The sequence below is a fragment of the Poecilia formosa genome, unplaced genomic scaffold (genome assembly GCF_000485575.1).
Source record: "Poecilia formosa unplaced genomic scaffold, Poecilia_formosa-5.1.2 Scaffold148, whole genome shotgun sequence".
Classification (NCBI taxonomy): domain Eukaryota; kingdom Metazoa; phylum Chordata; class Actinopteri; order Cyprinodontiformes; family Poeciliidae; genus Poecilia; species Poecilia formosa.
In genome coordinates this window covers 654,866-681,712 of record NW_006800087.1, presented here as the reverse complement: position 1 = coordinate 681,712, position 26,847 = coordinate 654,866, and the positions used below count along the sequence as shown (strand labels likewise).

The 26,847-nt window shown below is 37.4% G+C and overlaps 2 protein-coding genes across 5 annotated transcripts in view; both read right to left on the bottom strand.

The window, feature by feature from the left end:
* Positions 1-3,177: 3,177 nt before the first annotated feature.
* The window catches only part of LOC103145867 (lymphocyte antigen 6 family member D), a 670,619-nt gene continuing 646,949 nt past the window's right edge, over positions 3,178-26,847 (bottom strand). Inside the window, exons 3-4 of the mRNA XM_016677135.1 lie at positions 3,649-3,756; positions 3,178-3,510 (exon numbers count right to left, since the gene is read on the bottom strand). Coding sequence (XP_016532621.1) covers positions 3,362-3,510; positions 3,649-3,756 — 257 coding nt within the window. The 3' untranslated portion in view covers positions 3,178-3,361. The remainder of the gene's footprint in view (positions 3,511-3,648; positions 3,757-26,847) is intronic.
* Positions 8,202-26,458, bottom strand: plat (plasminogen activator, tissue). 4 transcript variants are annotated; one of them, XM_007563437.2, is made up of 15 exons: positions 26,329-26,458; positions 19,400-19,494; positions 18,024-18,147; positions 17,165-17,299; positions 16,397-16,507; positions 13,873-14,047; positions 13,125-13,216; positions 12,865-13,039; positions 12,683-12,768; positions 11,656-11,721; positions 11,373-11,577; positions 11,132-11,268; positions 10,742-10,882; positions 10,508-10,656; positions 8,202-9,341 (listed from the first exon to the last, which is right to left on the bottom strand). In XM_007563437.2, exons 2-15 carry the CDS (start codon positions 19,460-19,462, stop codon positions 9,174-9,176), a joined length of 1,827 nt encoding a protein of 608 aa, XP_007563499.1. In that variant the 5' UTR covers positions 19,463-19,494; positions 26,329-26,458; the 3' UTR covers positions 8,202-9,173. The 4 variants fall into 4 exon arrangements, with proteins under 4 accessions (XP_007563499.1, XP_007563501.1, XP_016532601.1 ...); XM_007563439.2 differs by having other exon boundaries at positions 18,105-18,147; XM_016677115.1 differs by lacking the exon at positions 17,165-17,299.

The window sequence follows — 26,847 nt, the reverse complement described above, 5'->3', positions numbered from 1 at the left end:
CATCCTATCACAGTTCCCTGCTGGAATTGCATGGGCAATTCCAGCAAGGAGAGCGGCCCATTCTTTCACAAATGTTTGCAAAAACAGTCTGCATGCCTAGGTGCTTAATTTTATGCACCTGTGGTCATGGAAGTGATTTTAACACCTGACTTCTATAATTTAGGTGGGTGAGCAAATACTTTTGTTGATATATCACATAATAAGAACCTTTTTTGAGGCAACAAAGTAATACAGTCTGCTTAATACCTTTATTTTAAACCAAAAGCAGCATGTTCAATATTAAACATGTTAAACATTTTAAGCCAGCAACAGTGAAACATAATGCTAATAATCTTTTGTAGAAGAGAATCTCTGTTTTACATCATATTGAATTTGAAAGAAAGGAAAAAAAAAAGATTGCAACCTACAGATAATTTTCGGTTACAAGCAAAAACTGTTCAGGAGATAAAAAGAAGAGTCAAGTAGGATGAAATAAAACTTTATTTTATTTCCCAGATCATGCTAAAGGCCATCCTTTGAAGTGACAGTAAACAAATGGAAAAAAGTTGTATATCTTTTAAGAGCAAAATAGAAAACTATTGTTATTCTGACTCACCAGAGCGAGTATAAAACATCTACAGTCAGGTATCTTGTAAATGAATTAACATAACGAGTGATCCGCTTTTAAGAAAACATTAACAGTGAAAAGCAAACACTGATCTAGTTAAAACCTAACTCCAGTAAAGATAAGAATTTCAATATATAATTTTATAGGTTTTCACAGTAAATGGTAACTGAAGGAAGGAAAGGTTTTCTCTGCAAGTGAAACTTAAGAATTTAAATCCCATCCATATGTTCCAAAGTTACCAGTAAATTAGTTAAATAGTTAAAAATAATTGGGAAAGCAGATCATTACTATTATTGTGATTTTTTTTGTTGTTGTTTTATATGTACAGCCAAGGGTATATTCAACTATAACTTTACTTTAATCCAAACTTGTGTACACAATCCCACAAAGTACTCCGAATAGTAGTTATCTATTCAAGAAAAATTAAAGAAAAAAATTTAAAAAAATATGGACTCTTTTGTGCTCCACTTATTACAGCAGTTAAGAAACTTAAGCTGCTACATAATAGAAACATTCATTAAGTCACTACAAAACATTTTCATGCTATAGAAAACCACATGAACTGCAGTTGTATTTTTTATTTTTACTTTTTGAGTGGGTGGTGATCTGTGACCAAATAGAAACTTTACAGAGAGATAATTTTCATGCTATAGAAAACCACATGAACTGTAGTTTTTCTTTTTTTTTTGGTAGTATGAATTGGTTTAGAAAGCCTTCATGTGACTGCCTGTCAAGTCGGCCCTACTTTCATACATTCTGCTATGAATCTAGGTTGTATCTAATATGACTTGGATTAAGTTCATTTTTTGAGACAAGAAATGAAGCAGAGGCAAAAGGTTGTGGTTTCTACACTTATCCATCAGAGGTATCAGAGTCAACATTTGTACTGTTAGGCTGAAGTTGGTAGCACTGTTACCTTGCAGCAAAAAGGTTCTGGGATCGATTCCCGGCCCGGGGTTTTTCTGCATGGAGCTTGCATGTTCTCCCTGTGCATGCATGGGTTCTCTCCGGGTACTCCGGCTTCCTCCCACAGTCCAAAAACATGACTGTCAGGTTAATTGTTTTCTCTAAGTTGTCCAGGTGTGAGTGTGTGTGCATGGTTGTTTGTCCTGTCTGTCTCTGGCGACCTGTCCAGGGTGTACACGGCCTCTTGCCCAAAATGTTCACTGGGGATAGGCACCAGCACACCTGTCGACCCCACTAGGGTATACAGAGGATGGATGGACCTTTCACTGCTGTGAACAACAGCCTGAGTAAGAGACAGAAAGGAAATTCAGGAAACTGATTATCTTCTAGGCCTGTATTTTGTATCTTCCTGTCAACTCTGACCAGTATGCTGGCAGCATGATGTCACCACCAGGGCTGGACTGGGACTAAAATATAGCCATAGTATCTTTTTCCATGGCTGAACCATGTTGACTACTTATGCAGAGGCACACAACATACCAGAGCACATGTGAATGCTGTATTGTTTCAAAAGTTAAGATAAAGCTGACAAGGAAGAGTGTAACTATGTTAAATATTTGTAGTCTATCATGGTTTAATATTTTTTACCTTAAGTTGATAAGTATGTTGAATAGAGTTAGATTAGTAGACCATTCTCTACTACAGGCAATAAACCTGGAAATTGTTTATTTATTTATATTTCGAATAATACTGTTTTTTAGTATTTCTATATTCACTTGATTTTACTGTGTATATATAGTTTTTCATATTGGTTTTGCTTTTTATACTGCTGTAACAATGTAAATTTCCCCATTGCGGGATTAATAAAGGAATATCTTATCTTATCTTATCTTATTAAAAAGTAGTGATATACAGTTAAGCTATGCTAAGCTAAACAGGATAATTGTGTGACTGGAAAAAATAGCTCGGTTTCTAGGCCACTGTAGCAAACTGTTTCCTGTCAACCACACTGTTCCACCTTCTTCATCACTTACTTTTCATTCTCAGTGCTGAAACTTTCCCCAAGAACTAGAAGATCCTAAATTGCAGCTGCACATCAAGACATTGTCATAACACTACTTCATTATGCTGTTTACAACAGTTCTTAGGAGAGTTGGACTGAGAATGTTGAGCTCAGCAGACTCCCAGTTCCACCAGGCATTTAGTAATTGCTGCTGCTGCTGCTAGTCTGGAGGAGATGAGTGGTAAACAGCTGCTCTGTGAGGTGAAAGCTCGACTGGGGCCTGTAACTCCAAGGAGGAGCTTTGTGCAAATAGTCAGCACTTTGTGTGAGCAACCATTTAACTTCAAAAATGTATCAAACATGCATGAAAAAATCAAAGCAACATTCCAGGTATGTTTGTGATGACAAGATAATATTATACCATAATACAAAGATCAAAAATGTTGATTTTACATAATACACTCCCCCTTTAAAAGTACTAAACAAATAATTACAAAAAACATAAGACTTTAACTAAATACAAATGAGAGATAACTATTGTTTGCAGCCCCTGAAAGAGCCTGGTATCCTTTACGTTTTATTCTTAGAAAATGTAAAAACATGATAGCTGATAAAGTTATCTTTAGAAATGTGGATATTTAAAAGACCACAGCAATTTGTTTGAGCATTTGAATAGTTTATTCTTTCATGGCTTACAAATGTTGTTTTGTTTAAAAGAGACATATGTGTTTTACATGATGAATATAAATGCTGCATATCTGTCCTGATTGCATGTTTGTTGTCAACTCTGCGTAACTGTTGATAGACAAAACAATAAACCAGAACAGGATCATGATTTCAGAGCCTTAAATAAAGAGCATCATAAGGGCTGAAGACAGGAGCAGCAGGGTGACACCAGGTCCAGTTGGTACGGCACCGTTGCACAAGTCCTTGTCACAGCACTTTATGGGAGAAATGCATCCTGCGCTGGGTATGCAGGTCTTCGTAATCAGTCCTTTAAGAGCAAGAAAACTTCTCAATAGTATTGATAAATATGCTGTATAATGTCCATAAAGTTCTCATACAACAAGTTAAATCTTTTTGCAAGTGATCAATTCTATCAGCAGAGATTCTCATACATTTAACAGCTTACCAGGTATCTTCACAGAAGCACATCGGTCGAAACCATCAGGACAAGTTTCAATATTTGTGCAGGCATTGGGATCAGATGTTACACATGTGTAGCATCTCAATCCGGATGCTAAATGAAGAACCAAAAGAATTAAACATGATTATCAATAACAACAAAAACAAGGTAAGAACTTGACAGATGTGTGTCTTTCATATTAAACTCACAAGCCGCTTAAATACAAATTTTCAATTAAATAAAAAGAAAGTCTTAAAACCTTTAACAGTGAAAACATAAATTGTTTGTACTGTTGAACACGGGATTAAGACAGTCCCGTCCGAACTGTAAATACAGAACTCAATACATTAATGAATACATTTTTATACACATTTTTACAGAAATTAGTAAATCAATCAATCACTTGATTTACTGAAACAAGACTCAAAATTTGGTTTAAAATTTCAAAAAATATAAAATCCAGTTCAAATGTTTTGTAAACTAATAATGAGAGCTTTAAACAAATATATGACTTACAGCTTTGAATCAAGTCATAGAGAAACTCCTAAACTTTAGGAGAAAACCTGAAATGCTTATAAAACCTAATCTTTGTTTTATTTCCTCCTTTTTGTTAAATTCAAGAAATTCTTACCAACAGAAAATGTTACAAACAGGACAAGAACTCCGTAAAGCTTCATCATGAACGTAGGCTGTGCGAAGGAAAAACGTTTTCTCTCAGTCCTTTCTTCTTTCACTTCCTTTTCCTAAATAAACCCGCTCCACAGGGACCTGAATATAAAGAGCACTCGAATGACATCATGGCCCTCTTAAAGACCCACCTTTACTTTCAGTTCTGACTGGTGCTTATTCAGGATATTTGAATATGTCATTTAGAAAAAGAAACGTAAACATGTCAAAGTCAGTCACTGTATATTAACAGGTCTCTGTTAATATACAGAGAGTATTTCTTCCTTGGAAAGTTTAAGGCTTCTTAATGACCCTCACCTAAAAAAACATTACTGTCTGATATGGAAAAAATACAAGAACTGTCAATGTTAACAGGCTTCTACTATCTTTAACCTTGACCAAGAGCCTGGTACGGGGGGGGAGTGATGACAATTCTAGGGGCCCTGACCAACAGGAGGCCCTCCACAATTTATTTATTGTTCATAGAAATAAAATAAAATAAAAAATGGGGCCCTGTCAATTACAAAATTAATCACATTGTATTTTAGAAGATTGTTTTTAGCAGTAAAAATTTAATGTTGCCCCTCCCAGACCAAAAAACACACATCCATATTTGCCCTGAACCCCCCTGGATCTGTATGAAATGGTTCGTTCCTGCTTGGAGGCTTCAGAGTGACCCTGTTCAGCTGCAGTCAGCAGAAGACACACGACTGTGGCAAGAAAAGTTATAAAATCAGGTTTAAAAAAATAGAGAGGGAGAGAGCGAAAAAGGCAAGAGTGTTAATTTATAACCCAGTTTTTCTCCAAAAGAGGTGAGTAGACTGTGAGATTATCAACCATTTAGCATAGTTAGCTTAGGTACAGACTACTGTTTCACTAGCATTTAATGAAAACAATTACCAACATATTCATATATTTTACTTGTCCCTGTACCTTTTACCACTTAACAGACGAGTCAGTCAGCAGCAGCTCTAACCCAGGTCCCTCCTGATCTGCCCTTTCCTAAGTGAAATTAAAGCTGCAGTATGTCACTTTTATAATATGTATATTTTCACATTTTTTTTAAACTGTCATTATGTTGTGACAGTATGGTATGAGAGATAATTGTGAAAAAACTATTTCCTCTGCTTTCTCCCAGTGCTCTCTAAAAACAACCAATCAGTGGCAGTGTTAGTTTGCGACCAAAGACCAGACTGAACCCAGCAGTTTTAGAGCTCTCAACTTTTTCTTTATCTCCAGCTTTGCACGCTCCAATCCATTTTACAGCATGTCAAACAAGAGGAGGGAGAATCTCCCTCTCATCTGAACCACTTTAAGGGATTGGCTCCCACCAGGACTAAGGGGTGGAGACATTTACAAACAAACATTTGTACTAAACTATATTCCTAAAAAAAAGTTTACACAGTTACAATTAACTCAAACATAGCTAAAAACAAAAACAATCTGGATCCAAACAGAATTAAAAATACATCTCTCCTCTCTCTCAGACAATGGATTTTCCCAATGAGGCTGATTGAAAACACCAGGTCCTTGTCAGTACTGCTTATGGGCGCGCTTCCATGGCAACACATGACCAGGTGACCTCAGAGAGGAGAACGTGATTAAAACAAATAAATCAAGTTACTTCCCTCAAACACAAAATACATTTACCAAATAAATTAGAATATATAAAGTACACAAAAAACAGCACCTGTTAGGGAGGGGGTAAGTCCCTCATAGGGTTTTTAGCCTTGATTTAAAGGAACTCGGTGTTTCAACAAGGCAGTTCAAAGAGCTTTACTTCATGAAAACATAAAAACATCAAACACATGCACTGAAACCAGTAACAGACATTACATTTTGTAAATCATTAAAATCATCAACACACATCAAATATGTCAATCAATGTTTCACTTATTATGGGTCAAAACGCCAACTGGGGGTTTTTAGTCTAGATTTAAAGAAACTCAGTGTTTCAGCTCTTTTGTAGTTTTCTGGAAGTTTGTTCTGGATTTGTGGAGCATAGAAGCTGGATGCTGCTTCTCCATGTTTGGTTCTGGTTCTGGGCATGCAAAGCAGAACCAGAACCAGAACCAGGTTGATAGAACAACAGCAGATCTTTAATGTATTTTGATGCTAAACCGTTCATTTATTTATAAATTAACTTCCTCTGAGCTACAGGGAATCAGTGTAGGGACAACAGCGCTGTTCAGAATAAAATTTTATGTAATCTAATCCTAATCTGTCTCCCAAGAAGAACATTCAAAAGTTCATCTGCTTGTTTGTCACTCATTCAATTTTTCCACGAGAAGTGGCACGGACTGGCAGACTTTTCAAGTTTACAATTATACATTTTACCGTAAAACATTTGTAACTACTTGTCCAGTAATGATCACTGCAAGTATGACTCAGAAGACTCAGTCACGCATAACGGGAAGGAGACAAAGACATAATGAATGAATAGATGAAAGTTGAGGAAAATTTCCATGATACAGGAATAGATATGTGCAATGTTCCAATTAATTTGATTGAAATGAATGAGATTGTGACTGAAGGAGTTGTGACAAAAGAATACAGCTGAAACTGAGCAAGACAATACAACAGTTAGGGCAATTCAATGATTAACTTGATGTAGAGAAGAAACAATAATGAGTTGAAAAGAAACAATAATAAAACAAATGAGTAAGCAGAGAAAGGGGAATATGGGACAACCAGGAAACAAGAATGTGTGTCAAACATAACAAAAACCAGAGCCAGAAATCACAAACAGAGTAGAATCAGGAATTTATGATTCACAGTAAACAAGATGACAAGATTTAAGTCTCAAAACCTGAAACAGATGGGAAGAACATTTTTTAATTATTTTTTTTATAAAAGAGTCCTTTATTCTGTTGTTCCCAACCAATCAAAAAGCAGAAATTTAATTAAATTCAGTTCTGAACAAAGCAAGTAAAATATTCTTATTTTCAGCAGCCAGCAGGGGGCGACATTGATCCTTTGATTGCGCACGAAAAAAAGCAGTAGAAAACTTGATCAGGGGTAATTAATATGTTAATTTAATTTCCTAACTCTGATGTTAGTGTTTTCCTCTTTCTAACGCGGCGCATGTGGCCCTCATAAACACCGCCACCAACTTTTACACGGAGATTATTACCAGAGCTTAACATCTAAGTCTGATGTCAAAAACAGCAGTCCTGAAAAGTATGAGTTGTTTCTGAAGTCCCTCTTTGTTTTTTCTTCTTTGTTTCTTATCCTGGCAACAATCTGAGCTCTGTAAAAACGTCTTCTTGTTACACAAAACGCAGAAACTAACCAAATGTAAGCAATGCTCTGCACCATTGTTGCACTTTTAGTTTGCTTTGTGACTTTGGACAACAGAAAGCACACTACCTGGTTAACTTAACCAACCTATAGCCTAGGGCTATAATAAAATGTGTATTACCTCTAAAGCACATCTCTATAGTTGTTGCTACCGTTTAGCAAACTTCTGGAATATTTCTGGCTGAATAACTAACCATTCATGAGAGATAATGTAGCTTTAAAGTGGCTGATTTCATCGTCTGCACATTTTCATCAGGTCTATGTAGGGATTTCCTTCCAAACTAGTCTTAAATTGTTAGGGGTTTTTTTCCTATATGAACATCCGGTTATGTTCAAATTTCACTTGTCTCAAAATTAATTTAGCTTACATCCATCCATCCATCCATTTTCTGAACACCCTTGTCCCTCAGTGGGGTCGGGAGGGGTGCTGGTGCCTATCTCCAGCTAACGTTCCGGGCGAGAGGCGGGGTACATCCTGGACAGGTCGCCAGTCTGTCGCAGTAATTTAGCTTACAAGTTACATAAAATATAAAAATGCATTATAAAGTCAAACTTGTGTTTCAAATTCTTGATTTGTAAAACCACTGAACCACTTTTTTTCTCAAAATATTTTATTAAAACAGAAATGTGTTGACATACATGTTTATAATGACAAGAACAATAAATTACTTTTAACATGTGATACTCAAAGGATGTATATAAACATAAAAATGTATTCAAAAACTGTACATAAATATTAATTTAGCGCATCACAATCGCAGAACAAAATAAGTTTGAACAGTTCAGCTTTGTAAATCAGTATGCAGTTTATGGTACAAAATATTCATATAAAACTAATAATCATAAAATATGCTTGCTGGGATCAACCCAGCTGTCTTGTGTTATAAAAAAAAAAAAAAGAGACTGGGAACGATTTCCGCTCTGATGATGGGATCGAGGATCTCCTGCTTTTTGCCTCTGTGTTGTCATCTGCCGCTAAGAAGCTAAAATCAGAAAAAATCTGCACAAATATGCAGAATCTGAACCAGCAGATAATTCATGGGGTTTGGTTGCAGGTCTGGGACCTCAAGGGCAAACAATATTTTAAGTTGTCCTATAAATGCCGTCAATAAATCCTCTTTGAGAGAAGCTATGAGTAACTAATAAAAGTGTTTCAGATCTGTCAGCAGTTCCTAATTTATTCCAGTAAAGCTACAATAAAGTAAAGAGAAGCTTATAAATTTCCTTCTTATTGTTCTTAGATTCACTGAGTAGGCAGGGAAGAAACTTTGTCATCAGGAAACAACAGAAAACGTCAGGATTAATAAACAACGGCCCCCCAGAGAGAGGACTAAACACTTTTTAAACAGTCCGATCGTAACAGAGAAGACTAGAAACATTGAGGATATGGAGCTACGTTAAACTCCACAAAACCCTCCGGCGTGTTTCCGTCCTGCAGACTTCAAACCTCCATCCGTTGTCAAAACAGAGCGCCGTGGATTTCTCCATCTATCATCGAGACAAACCGCTCGTCCACTGAGTTTATGAGTGGTTTAACGAGACATTTGTTTGCAGTTTCTCCAACTTTAGACCGGGTTTGCTTTAACTTTGCTGTTGATCCAGTCGACGTAATGGGTGACGCGCGTGTAGACCCCGGGCTTCTCCTTTTGTCCGCACCCGTCGCCCCAGCTGATCACGCCCATCAGAGTCATCCGGTCCTTGGTTCGACACACCAGAGGGCCACCAGAGTCTCCCTGTGGGGGAAATTACAAAAAATCCACATGAATAAATTAAACTTCTTTGATTTAATTACATAAATAAACACACGGTGGTTTATAGTTGTGAAACAGAAGGGTAATGAAACTTTTAAACGACTTTTACAAACAAAAATAAACTATTTTGCTTGTATTTTATAGTCAGTCCACATTACTCAGATACACTTTAAACAATACAAGCATATTCATGTGTTATAAGGGGCTAGTCAAAGTAAATTCAATGAAGAATTTCTTACGGGACTTTAAAATGGTTGTCCAACTTTTTTTTTGAGTTTTTAAATTTCCAGCGATGGGAAAAAAAATTTGTGTAGTTGTTCAAAAAGTCCATTAGATGACACTTTTCAGATTCTAGGTCTAGAACTTCATCGTCATTGTTCAATAAGAAACCAATCAGAAACCAGATCATTCAAATTTATTGGTTTAAACCACATGTCAAACTCAAGGCCCGCAGGCCACATCTGGTCCGCCATGAAGTTTTATGTGGCCCACAGGGACACGAAAATAGAACCTTGAAAATAACCGCTGTATGCTTGACTAATACTTTATCAATCAACTGAAAGCAGTTTTCAATAGAGAGGATTGGGGCCACATAAAAAAAAGTCTGATTTTTTTTTGCAGTTTTGACTTTTTTGTTCAGAATTTTGACTTATTAAAGTCAGAATTATTCTGACTTTAATCTTCTGAGATCAAAAGTCAAAATTATGAGAAAAAAGTCAGAATTGTTAGTATTTTTCTCAGAATTTTGGCTTTTGATCTCAGAAGATTAAAGACAGAATTCTTAATTTTTTTTTCAGTGGCCACAATCTTCTCCTGTAGTTTTTACAGGTATTCTGCCAACTTACATCAATGTGAAATGATGTTCAGTATTAATTAACTTTCAGGAGAAGTACACATTTAGTGCAGAGACGACTATTTATTCAAATTTCAGAGGTTTATTAATGGATTTTATCAACACGTTTCACAACAACCGGCCCTTTGAGGACATTCACAATCTTGATGTGGCCCAAAATGAAAATGAGTTTGACACAGTTGGCTTTAACCCAAAAATCTAACATGTCCTTTCCAGTCTGAAACGTGATGCACTGAACTGTGAAAAACTTGAAGGGGCATAATTTGTCTGTAAGGCTGAACTGAGCCGTTCTGACCTTGCAGGCGTCGTCGAGCCCTCGGGTGTCGCCTGCACACAGCATGTTGGAGGTGATGGTCCGTCCAGACAGGATCTCTGGAACGCAGCGCTCTTTGGGCCACAGCCGCACGTGTCCACGTTTAACACGCTCCGAGTACTCATCAGAAACTGAAAGAATCAAATACAAATACCTGGAATTACTCAACAATCCTATATGAATATTTCCACAAAGCCACTAAGTGCGTTTTCTTACATTCTGAGTTTTTTCCGTAGCCTGAGATCTCGCACTCAGTCCAGTCGAGCAGCACCAGCCCGCGTTCAGGCAGACAAACTGGATGAACCTCTGGAGAGTTCACAGCACATAAGCCGATGTCCGTCTGAAGCTTCAAAATAGCTGCCAGAGGAAAGTGACCAGAGGAAAGTCAGGCTAACGTTCGGGGAAGATGTGGGATGTTTTAAAGTTTTACAAGCCTTCACAGCCCACTTAAAGCTTTCCATATCATCATCACTGAGGAAAAACACTTCAGTTTGAGTCTCCCATTCTGCTTTTATTGTGAGCTTTACAGCTTGGTGAAACTGTACCCTTCAACTGTTGAGGTAAACAAATCTTAAAAAAGCTAGTGTATAGTTAAAGTCTACTCACCAATGTCGTTGTCAAATGTTTCATTGTTAAACTTCTCATGGATCCAGTACTTCTCAACTTTGAAAATCTGCTCACTGCTGGAGTTCTGCTTCCGGAAAGTTCTTCCCAAAATAACTTCCAGCTTGTCAGCTTTTTCACTGAAAAACAATGGTAACCTTCTGACATGCTGCAGAAAAAAAATCCTTTTTGTGTTGTTTTTTTTTATTAGCATGTGTGCAAACAGGTGAACTGGAGGACATACTTGATTTCGAAGCAATGTGCTGCAGACAGAACCCAGCAGGAGTCGATGAGGATTCCTCCACAGCGGTAGAAGTGTCTCCTGTGGCGGGCCTGGTAAACGTTGATGATGGCCTGCCACGGCTGCTCCGTGATGTCGCTGTATCTGCCTCCGACCATGCGGAAAGCTGGGCGATTCAAGGTGTTGTCCAGGCGCTGGCCGCAGGTTGCTGCAGAGAGTCAGCATGAAGTTTAAATGAAAATAACATAAAATCCACTGAGGATTCATTCAAGTTGTCTTAAAGTACCTCCGTTGTTGTTATTGGTGGTGGGAGAACGAATGCCAGGAGTGGTGATGACGGATGGATGTGTCACTACAATACAGAAGAAAAAAAAAAACCATACTTAGTACAGGTGTAAAAAGCCATTAAAATTATTTTCTCTTCTACTGCAGGAAAATAACATTCAGAAGAATCCAGGCTTTGCTCCGAGTCCAACACTTTGATAATATAAATGTTACTGAAACATTTTTAAAGGTGGCATATTATGCTTCCTTCAACAGATGAGGAAAACACGTTCATTGCATTTTTGCACAAAACCATTCTTAGATAATGAGATTTTTGTTTGCTCAGTTCCATTTACATTCGCATGTAAAAATGGCTGCAAACACATTTGCAATTATATAATTGTACATCATTGAAAAGTAGAAGTGGAGCCTCCCGCACAACCAAGAAGAACGCAGTAAGTGGTTTCTAGATAAAAAGTCAACAGCAAAACACTTGTCTTTTTCAGCAGCTATTTTACAGGGCATACAGTGGTAAAACCAGCTGACCAAATGTGCTGGAGCTTTGCTGGGATTAGTAGGTGACGGGGGCATTACCTGTTGATTTATGACATCTGTTTGCTATTTTCTCCACTGTTTTTCCCATGAGAGCTTTAATAAATATAAGTATATATATATGATTAAAAATAGCTGCGTACAGTTTTAGTGATACAAATTACACTTTTTTAAAGTAATTTATATTCAAATGGGAATATTTTTCAAGAACAATATTCATGTTTGTGGTGCTATGAATGCTGTGTCATGCAGTCACAGCCATACAGCTCCCTAAGAATAAGTCATAAATAGTTTTTAAAATCATAATCTTTACTGTTATTATAATAGTACCACAAAATATTGCGATAACATTCTAAGTCCACATCGCCCACCCCTAGTTTCTCTACACAACGTTTCTTTCCTCGTTAATAAACATTTTTACCAGGGGACTAGCGTTTGTGGGCACTGCTGTTGTCAATTAAAAGCTTAAATGAAAAAGAGTCATGAAATTCACTCACAGCATTTGGGTATGTCACAAAGCTCCCAGGTCAGCTGCATGTTTTTGTAGGTGTGACACCAAGGAGCCGCATCATTATCTGGGTTCCTGTTAAGAAAACAAGAAAAAAAACAAAAAAAAGAGAGTTACAATCATTTGTCCACACATCACAGGGTAAAAACAAAACTAAAGCGTGATTTTTACCTGCAGAAATTGTGGTTGCTGAGCCCCAGGTCCAAGGCGTTCGATCTCCAGGCATTGTTCACCTTACGTCTGATAGCAGGAGAGTCCCACGGCAGACACTTGGAGCCGCTCTTAGTGACAGAAGCCGTGCCTCTATAAGTCTGACCTGAGCCAACCACGCACTCTCTGTTCTTATCTGCTCAAACATACACAAGAAATGTGTTATTGGCAAGCTTCCTACATTTTGTTTCTATCATTTTGGTGTTTTTTTGTTGCTTTACCTTCAGGACATTTGGGCACATAGCAGAACTCCCAGGCTATCTGTGTGCCTTTATAGACGTAACACCATGGTGAGCTATCGTGGTCAGGATTCCTGAGGTAAAAAATAGATCATTTTATGGGTTTAAACAAATCATAGTTATAGAAAACATTCTTTTTTATGGATTTTTATCAAATATCAATGATTGATGGCTTTGCAGCAGAATTGTTTCCAGTTGTTTGTGAGTTACTTTCACATTTAAGAACTTCTGCTCAACCCAAACGTGTTGTGCTCTTGTGAAAAAGTCCTGGTTTCCTATTTTGTTGCATTTTTTCACGCTTAAGTATTTCTGAAGGTCAGACCAAGTTAAATATTAGTCAAAGAAAGCAGAAGTATATATCTGAAAATGCCTGAACAAAAAACAACAGTAACTACAAGTCCCTCTCCCAAATAAAAAGTTAAAAACCAACATTTACAAAGAATTAGTCCAAACCTTAAAGTAAGTCAAACAAATATGATAAATTACAAGCTACCAAACTCTGCTTAATAGTTCAACTCAAAATTCAAATAGTTACTATGAGTTGCATTTTTATGTAAAAAGTGTAATTACTTTTTGAGAAATAATTTCCTTTCTGATATCAATTCAATCAAATTATTAAAACCAAACACAGAGAAAATGGTTTGTTTTCTGCTGATTTGTAATTGGATTTATGGAACTGCAAGAAATTTTGCACTTGTCATTTTCAGCAACGGTTCTGGTTGTGGTTTACCTGCAGAAGTTGTGATTGCCCAACCCAAGGCTGTTGGCGTCTAATTTTTGAGCTGTGAACCTTCTTCCTCTGAGAGAAGTTGAGTTCCAGTTGATGCACGCAGCTCCGGTCTGACTGATGCTCCAGGTCCCGCGGTATCCTTCGCCCTGACCCACAGCACATTTCTCATTGGTGTCTGATGGACAAAGAAATACAGTCACTAAAATTCATTTGACAGAGTTTAGATTACCAGTGACCCGGCAATTAAGCTCCTACTCTACTCCGCTCGCAATCAATGCTCCGTCTCATAGCAAAAAACGTCCAATTTCGAACGGCGCACTGCGCATGTGCCGCGGCCATATTAGTTTCGGACAATCATTAGCGGTAAAGCTACATCTCCGTCCAGTTGATGGCTATAATACACCAAGTTTGTAAACCGCCAGAAAACGCTATAGAAGAAGAAGAAGGAGCAGAGAAGCCTAGGTAGTGGATAACAAATCAACAGAATTAAGGTAACAAAACGCTGCTTCTTTTAACTCAGTCTGGGTTTTTCCCGATTTCTTTGATTCCCTGATGTACAATTCAAACGCGCCAACCAATCAGCGAACAGAAGGAGAAGTTGTGAACAATGACGACAATTTTCTGCCCTGTTTTATATTGTAGTCTGCCTGTAGTTTTAGCAATGACAGCAGAGGAAGTAAACGAAACCACGCTTCTAACCACTGAATTAACATTAACAACCATCTCGTTCAGCTTCTCTCTAAGGAGTGGAGGATGATTGTTTACAATGCGAGTAATTTCCGGTAAGCTCCATTGCGTCGAACTGGCGCATTACATACGTTAGTGATTGGGTAAATTTTAAAACTTCAACATCATACAGGAAGCAATAATTCCTCAATAACAACCCAACCAGTTGGTGTAAAGCAAATTGCGTTGGAAAAAGGGGGCTGGATTTTTCCAGGCTAAATTTGCAGAATCTATTTGGAATATATTATTGTGGTACTATAGATCCTTAAAACAAATTATGAAGGAAAGTTTAGTTCTTGTATATCGTATAAATTCATGTCATGCTTTATAATAGTATTAATCTCATAGTTTCCATATTAGTGGTTTAAAGCAGTGACCACACACAAAAAATGGCCACATTAACTTGCTGCACTTTTGCTAAAAAGCTCTTGGCTGGCCTTTGGATAATTATCCAAGGGTGGGGTGTCCCTAAAACCACTGAAACAAAAACATTCAAGTCCCAGAATGTCTTTCCATGGTTTATGATCCATCTTTTTTCTTCTCTTCAAACCACAGGTCTATGACAGCAGCTGTGGAGTCACCCAGCCAGACTGTGACCTTATCAAGAGTCAGAAACGCGTCTTAATGAACGCTGCCTTCAGGGTATCTTTAATATCCCCAATGGGGCAATTTATACTACAGCCAGCAGAATAAGCATACACCAACAATAAATATAGTAAATAAGATTTAAGATAAGATTTAAGAAAAAAAAGAAAAACATCACAACACTCAACTGAAGTATTTAAAAGGCTATTAAAAGCAGAAGAAAATTAATTATTAAATCTGTTGGCCTGCAGCTTTTTAAAGCAAACCTGCCTCCTGACGGTAAAGGAGAGAATTAAACAAGGGTTTGGTGCAGCTAAAATTGCCTGAGCTTTCTTGGGGGATCTGCTTCGTGGAGGGTAGAGATGTTGCTAAGGAAGGCATTGGTAATTTTGCACTGGCATTGAAGCATTGAATGTGTTTTTTGTTTTATACCAGCAAATAAATGAACAAGTAAGAACAGATTCAATAAAACAGTTATAAAACATTCCCATAAAACTACTATCCATGTTAAAATGTCTAATTTATTTACGATAAGTGTCTAGGTTGGTAAGCTTGTTTGTCAAAACAAAGTCTATTGTCAGTTGTGGTCGCAATATATTTGTATTCTTCCAGAAATTCAACTGCTTGATCATGAATGTACAAATGGGAGACGACATTTTTATTTTTCCTAAAAATCAATCATGTCTTTGGTTCTGCTTATATTTATGTCTAAAGTGGGTCAACAGTTTATGTACGTGCTTTTGTATCTAAAAATATTGACACCCCACATTATGGTGGTGGCAGTATAATGATGTGGGGAGGCTTGATGGATGAAGCTAAAGACGGAAAAATCCTGGAATAAAACCTGTCAGAGGCTGCAAAAGTCTTGGGACTGAGGTGGATGTTCACCTTCCGGCAGGAAAACGACCCTGAACACTTTCAGTTCTACAGTGGATTCTGGGTCGCAATGGCCTAGTCAAAGTCCAGACATAAAGCCAACTGATAAACCTGAATCATTTTAACAACTTAACATCGATACAACCTCAAGTACATTGAAGTTAGATGTTGAGACATAAGAAAATGTGAAAAACCTCAACGTCTTTTTCAGGTTTTACAGCTTTTCTCTGAATATTTGTGGTTTTGCACAGTCGTTTGTTCACTTTTTTACAATTTAATCTGTAATTTTAAAGGCTCAGAATTATGACCCAGATTAGAGTGAAACATGGGTACTTACTGATCTCACACTGAGCTCCGCTGAAGCCAGGGGGACACTGACAGATGTAGTTGGACGAGTAGACGGCCTCCTTGCAGGTTCCCCCGTTGTAGCACTGGGACACGTAGCAGTCTGGAAAAAGAAAAGGCAGACAGAGGCGTTTAGTCAGCCCCACGTCATCCGGCTCTTCAGAGCAGCAGCAGCTTAAACAATTTTAATCTGAGTGATTTGTCATCGCTGGTCACAGAAAATTAAAAAACTGTGGGTTTCAGTAGTATGCAAATGTCTTCGTTTACGCGGTTTGACATGGCTCCCTTCCCTGCCAAGGATTTGTAAAAAACAAGTTTTAAGTGTTAACCAATGCTGGTTTTGTTTTATATCAAGCCGTGTTTGGAAGGGGTTGTATGAAAGATGGAAAATGTGGTTGCAATTTGTCTGAGGGAGGGTTAGGGCTGCTTCGAAGAATCTCTCAATGGGGGTGAAAATGCGCACGAGGGCTGGTCTGGCAGGAGGATTTTCAAATAATCTCAGACTAAACTGAGAGCAGCGGCTCTTCATGTGGATGCAGTGAAATAACAGGGAAGTGGAAACGTGAGCGAGTCGGGCCAACATAAAATAATCAGCTGAGGTCGTAACGGCAAGTTAGAGGTAAAGACTGAGCTATAATGGAAGGCAGGCAGCTTGGTGAGGGCTGGCAAGCAGACGGGTGATTACGATGCGGCAGAGAGAGAGAGGAGGGGTCGGGTAAGTCAGATGGTTCTGATTGTGTTTGTGTTAAATCCGACTCACTGATGACAGGCACAACATGACATTGCTCTCTTCCTCTTAACGCGCAATGGCAAAACTCCACGCGCTGTCCTTTCCAGCGCAGCCAAGTGTCGCCAAAGCTACGCACGGCTGACGTTTCACTGTCCACACACAGGACTGAGGAAACGCATAAAAACAGTGAGAAAACAGGCAAATCAACCATAAATAAAGCTGTAACTTTTATTAAAAATCTATATTTTTCAACATATTTGTTAAAACTGTCAGCGTAGTATGAGACGGATAATCTGTGAAAAAAAATCAAGCTCTTCTACCTTCTCCCAGTGTTCCCAGTGCCAGCCAGTCAGAGCCCAGAGGAGGGTCTTAGCGCTTGAATCAAGCTTGTGTACGTGCTGCTCTTTCCCCCCCTTTCTCTATAATATGTTACAGCTTCTTCCTGATGGTATTGTGAATACTCAGCCACGGAAAAGCAGATAAACTCTTTTCCTTGAATGGTGAGTTGTTTCTCCGCCATTAGCGCATTTAGCAGTGCATACATGAGCCTGATTGACAGCACTAAGACCCTCCTCGTGGCTCTGATTGGTTGTTTTAATGCACCGGAAGCAGTGCATTTCTTTAGACAGCAGCAGGGAGGAGATCGATCTTTTCACAGATTACCTGTCTCTTCTTGCACTGTCGCGACACGGTGACACTTTTAACAAATACGTAAAAAACATGTTTATTTTTATATAAGTTACATAGTCCAGCTTCAACATTAGTTTGATTCAAACATGAACAACTAAAAGGAGGATGACTGACAGATAAAGGATTTTAAGACAACGATGGTGGAGGTGACTATTAGGATGATGCAGAGGAAGACAAAGAAAAACATGATGAGGCTCACAGGATGTTTCAAAGGAAGGCGAAGGTTTCTTCAACTGAACAATCAAAAGCGTCCGTCTAGCTGGCTGCCGGTTGGGCTCACCTCTGTAAAATCGGGTCCCTCGCTTGCTGCGGAGCAGCGGCACCTGCAAACATCAAGGACACGCTAAACATGCTGGAGATTTATTTAAGCACTGGAAAGAAATGCTGTGTATTTTGGGTAGACTCTGGACTTTATGAGCTAAATTGTTCCACCAATAAAAAAAATAAAAGAATCTATTAATATTTCAAAGTGAATGTTTTTTAAAGCTTTTACAGAAACTCCCCTCTGAAGTCAAAATTAGGGCAAACAGTAGATCTTCTACAGTCTGTGGAGAATTTTTCTGCAACCTCAAGTCCAAGAAAGTTTCTCAAAACTCCTGTGATTCAACACAGGACTTGCAGCCTTCATAAACCCGTATTTAAATCACAAAAGAACACAGAAAACATATGTTTAGGAAATTGCACCGTTTTTAAGGAAGAACTAACAAACATTGTTGGTTTGATGCAGGACTGCAGGGTGGTGCAGTTGGAAGCATGGTTGCATTGCAGAAAGAAGGTTTCCTTTAGTACGGATGACTGCATGTCCTCCATAACAGATTTTCAGACCAATGTGACCCCTGAGGTGCATGTAGGTCCAAAAAGGACAAAATTAGATAAATATGTAATAAAATAAGTAAGTATACCACTAAATGTCTTATTAAATAATGTATAGGGATATACTTTTTAATCATATTTACCAAAGAAATTAATTTTCAAAGTATGTAACTATATATTTATTTCTAAATAGATTGATGGAAATGATTATATGTATTTTTAGGGCATTGCCATTCTCTGGTGTTGTTATTTTGAGGCCACAGGTTGAAAAGTTTGGGATCTCCTGACCTTTTTGAAGAATCCAGGTTCTTACCAAGTAAAAATGTTTGACAAAAATGCAGCAAAAAACTGTTAGTAGCAAATCCAGCCTTTTTGAGAAATGTGTCTGCCATGAAATATATATTTTTTTTCTTAAAATGGTACATCATGTTTTTCTTCTTACACATTTACAGATTTAATGTTCTCTATGTTTTGTTGTGGCTTTGTGAGATTTGCTTATTTTTTCCCACACTTTGCAGTGTCCCAACTTTCATTTTTAGTTGCTTAAAAAACTTTTTTCACATTTTATCTTATTTATTAATTCAAAAGCTGAATAAAGATTCAATATTATTTAATTGGGTTTCAGGCCACATTAATAATAATGTTTAAAATATATAGCTGCTGAATTTTTTAGCACAGTAGGATTATATTTTACTCGTATTATATGTTTTATCATGCATTATTTAGAAATAATAGGGTTTATAACCACCCTGTAATACTTACGTTGTCCGCTAGGCAGCAGCAGAGAGCAGAAAGGAGGAAGATTCCTTGACATAAACTCATCATGACTTTTCCAGGTTTCAGTTTTGTTCACTTTTCTGGAAGACAAACAAGAATTTATCAGAAGAGTTTGCTTTAGATTCACCAAACTCAGATGTTTTATTAACATTTTCAACATCCACATATGAACACTTTTAGGGACTCTGAGAAGGCATGCTGCTCTTTAATCCCATGACAGTGCAAAATATTAATGAATATTATAAAATATAACACATGATGTGCATATCCTGCACCATTTTCACAAACGCAACAATAACATCACTGCTGACGGGAAATGTAAGGATCTGCAGAAATGTTATTACTAATGAGTTAACTGTCCCCCACACTTATTGCTGTATCTTTATCTTTCGTCACCAATATATAATCAACTGAGACAATCACAGGAAAATGTCAATATTGGTCACCTTCTCCCAGCTGAACTGTTCCTGCATTCAGTTCACTTCCTCCGTTAAACACTGAGCACGCCAAAACGGGTCGCCACTGGAGAGGAAGGGCTGTAAACATTTAGTACCAGAGGAAACTCGAAGGCCACTTCCAGTTTTATTCAAGTTCAGAGGAAGCTTTAGGAGTCCGTGCAGGACTCGCATATTTCAAGTTTTCAGTCCACCTTGAATTCATTTCCCTCTTTTGTTTACATTCCCTTTATGAAGACCCCTCCTGTGGCTTAATTGCATCAGTTAGAAAAGACTAATTTGTTTTCCAGAAGGAATAAACAGGAAATGAGTCAGTTGGTTAACAAACCAAAAAAAATAAAAAATTCACAAAAAAAACCGCCACATCAGACGACACAATGTGGAAAACCCTGCAGTTACAAAAGGCTGAATGCAATAATGCTTCAACACATTAAAGCAAGGAAACAACTAAGAATAAAGGACAGGACTGGGATAGACCTTCTAACATTTCCATCTTAAGTTAAAAAGAAAAAGAAGTGGTTTGCAAAAGCATTCACACTGCTTGAACTACTTCACAGATTTCATAGAAACTGGTAATCCAACACGAAGTATCACGGCTCAAATATTCTCCATGCAGCCTGACTAAGCTTGACCTAGTTTGCAGAAGAAGGGTGGACAAAACATTCAGTTTCTAGGTGTGCAAAGCTGCATAGAGACAAGCCTCAGAAGACATGCAGGTGTATTGGACTCTTTTATTTGTCCAGTTTCTAGTGCAAATATCTTAGCTTTGTCTTATTGCAAGTGGACTAATCTACAAGTAACTTTTTAACAAAATATTGGAGCTTGTTTTAAGACAATATTAATCACTTAATGTTGGTTTTAAAAAGAAGTACTAGCAGGTTATTTCACTTATAACAAGACATTTTCCCATGTTGTAAGTGAAATAAACTGCCAGTAGTGGAACCAGTACTTTTTACATCAATACTAAAGAATTATTTATTTAAAACAAGCTATCTTGCTGAAAAGTTACCTGTAGTTTTGTATATTACAATATTACTAATACTTAGTAATATTTTGCGTTTTTGCACCTCAAAAACATGTTAAAATTACTTCAGAAATGGTCCCTTGTGGCCTAAAAACTTTTATTCTGCAAAAATGTGAATGAAAACCGAGTCTGCTGCCCCACATTCAAGTGTGAGTAAACATGAGTCACAACAGTCAAAGATGAGAGGAGGATGCACTAAAACAGAAAAGGAGGAAGCTGTGCAAGGCATAAATAAGAAGTGAGACTGATTTCTAAATAAAAAAAACCTTCAATGTTGTTATAAAAATAAGAGAAGGGAACTTCCTCCACAGAGCATGTGCATGGCAGAGATCCAGTAATAACCACCTGAAGCCGTGCCAGCCGTCCTCCTCTCTGCCTTGTGCAATCTCCAGTGAGTCACTCTCTGAGCTCATTTAATACATGTGTTGTAAAATGTATGTGAAGTAAAACAGCTACGTTGGCAGGCGCTCTCAAAAAAAACGAACAAAGTGCTCAGGAACGTGGAGATAATCCTGAAACTACTGCCCATTTCACCCAGCGTTCAGTAAAGCAAACTCCACATGCACGACATTTAACGCATAAACTCACCGCAAACTGCACGAGCCTGAGTCAAATAAAAAGACGTTCACCCTCCCGATACAAGAGCCTCACTGGCAGCGTGACAAAGACACACCAGCTTCTTTTTTGTTTCCTTTTGTGCATCTTTTCTGACCCATTCAGCCGCCTCTGCAGCCGTGTCAGCTGAAAACATGTGTTTCCTGCTCAAACCGGAGTCAAGGCTCTGAGTTAAAAAAAAAAACAAAAAAAAACTGGATAACGAAGCACGCACGCACGAAAACACTCATCAGAACATCAGATATGAACACATGTGCCTCCCACCCTGTCACAGGCCTGACATGCAGGGGCCTGTTTAGGGAACATCAGCGCTGGAGCGGGTCCAAGTTTCTGCAGCTTTACTACATATAAGAGGGAAGGAAGCTACACAGACAACCAGGCCTGTCGCAATCAGGAATAATTAAATTAATCACATGGATCAATTAAAAGTAACTCGATAATGACTGTGCCTGATTCTCTTTTCTTTCTCTATTTCACTAAAAAGTGGATGATAAAAGTCTTCAGTCTGGTGTTTTGGTCTCAACTAACCTTGACCATTTTTTTAACAGATACTTCATAATTCATTTTATTTGTTGTTTTGTTTGTTTATTTTGGATATTTAACATGTCTTCCAGTTCCAGTGTCAAATGTTCAGTGGGATTTAACGTTTATTGATCCTTGAGAATCTGTTCTTCATTTATTCTTCACTTATGTTAGCTGAAAATAATCTTAAAACAACAATATTATTGTTTATCGCAATAACTCCTGCGACAATTTATATTTATATGTGTTTTAGATATAAATATTATATGTCTAATTATACAATTAGTGATATAATATTTATAACCCAAGTGTGAAATTAGAATAAATTTAAATATGACCTAAATATGAAATTAATTAAATACACAAAATAAATAAAAACAAGTATGTACATGGAAATGTGTGAATCTACAAATCTATAAATGAGTTCAGAGTAAAACTAAAACACATTTTTAACATCAATGACTAAAAAATATTCCAATATTCACATCATACTGATTTTTTTTTCTAAATTTTGCATTTTTGTGTAATGGACCAAGATAAAATCGTCCTAATTTGTAAAATGGAGCAAAAAATAGGATATACAGTAAAGTGCCAATGAAAATTAGTTTTCAAGTCTTGCAACAGATTCTCGGTTGAGATTAGGTCCAAACTTTGACTAGGCCGTTAATGCCTCTCCCTGTTTGTTCAGGGATGCTGGGAGGCGAAGCTCCAACATATCTGAAGTTATTTAAACCGTCTCACAGGTTCACCTCCAGAGTTGTCCTGTTTTTACCTTAAGTCACATTCTGGTTCACTCTTAACAATTATCTGCTGAGAAGAGCAACCCCACAGCATCACACTGCCATCACTATGTTTCATTGTGAGGACGGTGATTATGTAAGTTTTTCCATTTAGCTTTTACAAGACATCTTTGTTGGTATTAATTAATCACTATGTTCAACTTTGTTGAAATATTTTTTAAAAACGTGCACATAACATGCATAAGAAAACGTCTGTTTCCCAGGTTTTTATATTCACACTTCAAAATAACTATTTTTGTTTCAAATCTTAATTTAAAAATATTAGCTAAAAACTGGAAGGATAATTCATCATTGCAATATGCAGGCTACATGTGACCTTGGTTTTATCCAGACTTTCATTGCTGTTTATGTTTTTTAAGAGAAATTTGCCACTAGTTTTAGTTTCCTCACTCATGTTATCACTCTGCATTGTTGACCGCAGTACAAGACCGTACAACGTGCTGCTTCGAACTACACAACCCTTTGCAGCAAAGAGGCTTTTAGGACAAAATAGGTAATGTGATTAATCTGGATTATATAGTATTAACATATTAAGATATTTAGATTAATAACATGCGTTAACAGCCATAGTTTATATTAAACTCCACATAAATTCACTCTATTTACTAACAAATTATTCTGAATTTAAAGGGTGATGACTACAAATAAACACCACACATTTTCATTGTTGCTTACATAAAAAAAAAACAATTTAACTTGTCATTACCCTTCAAAAAATGTGCTACTTTGTGTTGGTTTTATAGCATAAGATCCATACTGTTCCAAACTGTGCAAAATTTAAGGTTTCAGGATAAATTTGCAAGGCCCTATCACCAAGTAGATGCCTAAATATTTATTCTAGTCAAAAAAAAAACAAGGTTAACATCCGAAACATCTGGAACAAAGAATGCAGCTTGGAGAGAATGTGGTTCCTCTTCTTAGTGGGTCAAATAAGAAAAGACAACATGAAAACATCTTTAGAGAAGCTGAGGTCAGACTGTGACTCATAATAGCCGGTTAAAGATGGAGAACTTAAGCACTGCAAACAAATACAACAGACGCTGGCGATAGGTTCGCACAAACATGCCTGCGCTCTGCAGTTATGTCCAAAGCTGGAAGCAGATGCCACCAGGTGCGTGACATTTCTGTGTATTTATGGAACTGGTCTTTAGAGCTGACCACCATCTTAGCGATGAGAGCATCAGAGCATCAGAGAAGATTTGTAATGATGATGATGATGTGCTGCAAAAGGCTGCATGTGAAAGATTCCTTTATGACCAAAATGCTAAACTGTGGATGGTTTGGTTGTGAGGAACAGCGTTCAAGATGCCTGCTAAAAATTCAAGCATCTGCACCAAGTTTTTATTTTTATTTATTGTTCCTCTTGTCTTTCTCCTCATCAAAGCATGATAAAGACGCCACACCAGGCTTTGGTTTTCTGCGTCATGTGATTAATGTGTTAACTTATTTTTACATTACTGAAGCCTCTTCCATTTTACATGCTCCGCTTTGTCTTCTGTCTATAAAATCTATAACTTCCTGTGATTATTTATCTGGCATATTTTATTCAAACTAATTCATTTTGAACAATGGCAACTCTACTTTTAATGTGCATTTCAACTAATCGACTTTTTGTTTTAAAAAATTGGCACATTCTGAAGATATTTAATTTACCACTTTTCATTAAAATATATATAAGCAAATAATTCAATTCCTTTTTGAATAAGAAAACAAACATTTTACCATCTAAAACAGAATAACATAGCATTCCTTATACGCTTGACAATTTATAGGAAAGGATTAATTTCCAGTTAAAAATGCTTCTAACATCTGAAAAGATGAAAAGAACAGATGTGAGCTGATCTGTCGACTATTTTTAGATTAATCAATTAATGATTGGGCAGCAAAAGGTGGTTAATGTGAGTTTTTTGCAGTGCAAATATCTTAGTAGACATGAAACAAGACAAAATTAACTTACAAGTAACTTTTCAGCGCGATATATGAGCTTGTTTCAAGTTTTAAAAATCCTTAATATTGATTTTAAAAGTAGTTCCTTTGATAGATTATTTCACTTATGACAAAACATTTCCTCATGTTATAAGTGAAATAATCCTCCAATGGAACAAGTATTTGTTTCATCAATATTAAGGAATTATTTACTTAAAACTTAAAACAAGCTACTATGTCTTGCTGAAAAGTTACTTGTAAGATATTTGCACTAGAAACTAGATAGAAAATAGTAAGATTTTGTGTTTTTGCAGAGTATATTCATAACTACAGCTCAGTTCTTGTGTAACTTTTTCAAATCAGTTGGTTTTCAATTTAAAGAAAAACTTATTTGACATCATAGTATCCTAACATTTTTTCAATCAATCTAGACGTAGAGGTTTAACTACATAAATTTTAAGAAGAATGTGTTAAAACCTGTGATTTAGGGCACTTATAAAGCTCTATTATTACTTTGCCTGAGGCTTTTCAGGCTTCAACAAAGCAGCTGTGATCTGGCTTCTGTAAAGTCCCGCTGCAGAACAACCAGCTGCATTGTTACCTCCCAGCCTCCCTCTGTGCAACAACTCTGGGAACTCTCTATCAGGGAGAAACACGAACTGGAAAGCTGCAGCGGAGGCAGACATACAGGTGTTGATATCAGCAAAGAGCACAAACTGAGGCCACAATGAGGGAGTTTCAGGGAAAGAAAAGATGAAAGGATGGAGAGTTTGGATATTAAACCCCAGCAGTCAGCAGAAAGACAGTAAGTAGTCGTGACTCAGCCCCACTCTGAGGGCTGGAGACACACTGAGGCATTTATGAGATGCAGAGGAGGAGTGAGAGTCTTTGGATGAAAATAGAGGTCAAACATGAAGTCAGAAATGTTTTATTTCTTCAGCCCAGCATTGAAACCCCAGTGTGATTCAGCCTCATCTTCTGGTTAAACAGCTGTGGCTTATTCTGAGTCAGAAGCATCAGCATGAGGCGCAAACCCAGCTGAGGAAAAGATAATGTACATAAACCAAAGAGTATGTGACCAATGAAGAATGTCTGCAGGAAAGGAGAGAATACTGAGCTTAACTCAGATCAAATTGCTTAAAAAAGTGTGAGATCATCAGATTTACCAGCTTTTATGCATTTGAAAATCACCCAGTTTCTGCTCTTTGCACAACTTATGAACCATTAAAAAAAGCCAATACCAGAAAATTCTAAAACTAAATTTGAAGAAGAAATAGTGTTAATTTCTGCCAATGAAAAAATTGGCAGAAATTAACACTATTTGCTCTGCATTTATCAGCTGAAAGACATTATTTACATCTCACATGTATCTGATAAACTGTTTTATTTAAGGTGGAAATGCGAGTCAATCTAAAGACCCGTTTCAAGATAAAGCAGCAAAGCGTAACGCAGGTGATGAAAACAGAAATATAACTCAACACGTCCTGTTAAACGTTTAAGATCAACAGGCTTGCAGCGGGAGAAGTCATCATGCATCGCGATCGTAAATCATAAGAAAAGAAACAACCTTACCAGTTACCGGGTCTTGAAATTAGCGCTTTTCGGGATGCTTTCAGCAACACTGCTGTCGGAGTCCTTCTGCTTCCCTGGCACCGTCCGGACTTTTTATCGGACCACTGCGGTCCCGCCGGTGCCTGAGGGGCGGGTCGACGTGACCTCAGCAGAGGAGCGGCTTACCGGGCCGATGATGAAGGTGATGATGATGCATCCTGTTGGGTGGGACTCACGTTGATTTTTGTTCTGAGGAATTAAAGAGTACTGAAGAATGTATTGACATGGTTCCTTTGTTATTGCTGTTTGAATTCTTTGGAAGTAAATTAACAATTATAAGAGTAAATTTAATTACTTCAGACCTTCTTTTTTATTTATTTGTTTGAAAATGACGCAAACTTAAAGCACTTTTCTGGCTTTCACACCTCCACCTTCAGATCAGATCAAAAACATTTTACAGATCCCAAAGGGAAACTAAATGTTTTAACTCATATTGTTCAGGGTTTTTCACAGAGTTGTTGAAAATAAAGATGTCTGTGG

What these genes read in the sequence shown, in the direction of transcription:
- plat (XM_007563437.2), bottom strand. Translation starts at nt 19,462, where the DNA reads ATGATGAGTTTATGTCAAGGAATCTTCCTCCTTTCTGCTCTCTGCTGC. An exon ending in TTGTGACATACCCAAATGCT is followed by an intron (nt 11,722 to 12,682) that starts GTGAGTGAATTT and finishes TCTGTATTGTAG; the next exon opens with TGACACATCCATCCGTCATC. An exon ending in GGCTCGACGACGCCTGCAAG is followed by an intron (nt 9,342 to 10,507) that starts GTCAGAACGGCT and finishes TTTCCCCCACAG; the next exon opens with GGAGACTCTGGTGGCCCTCT.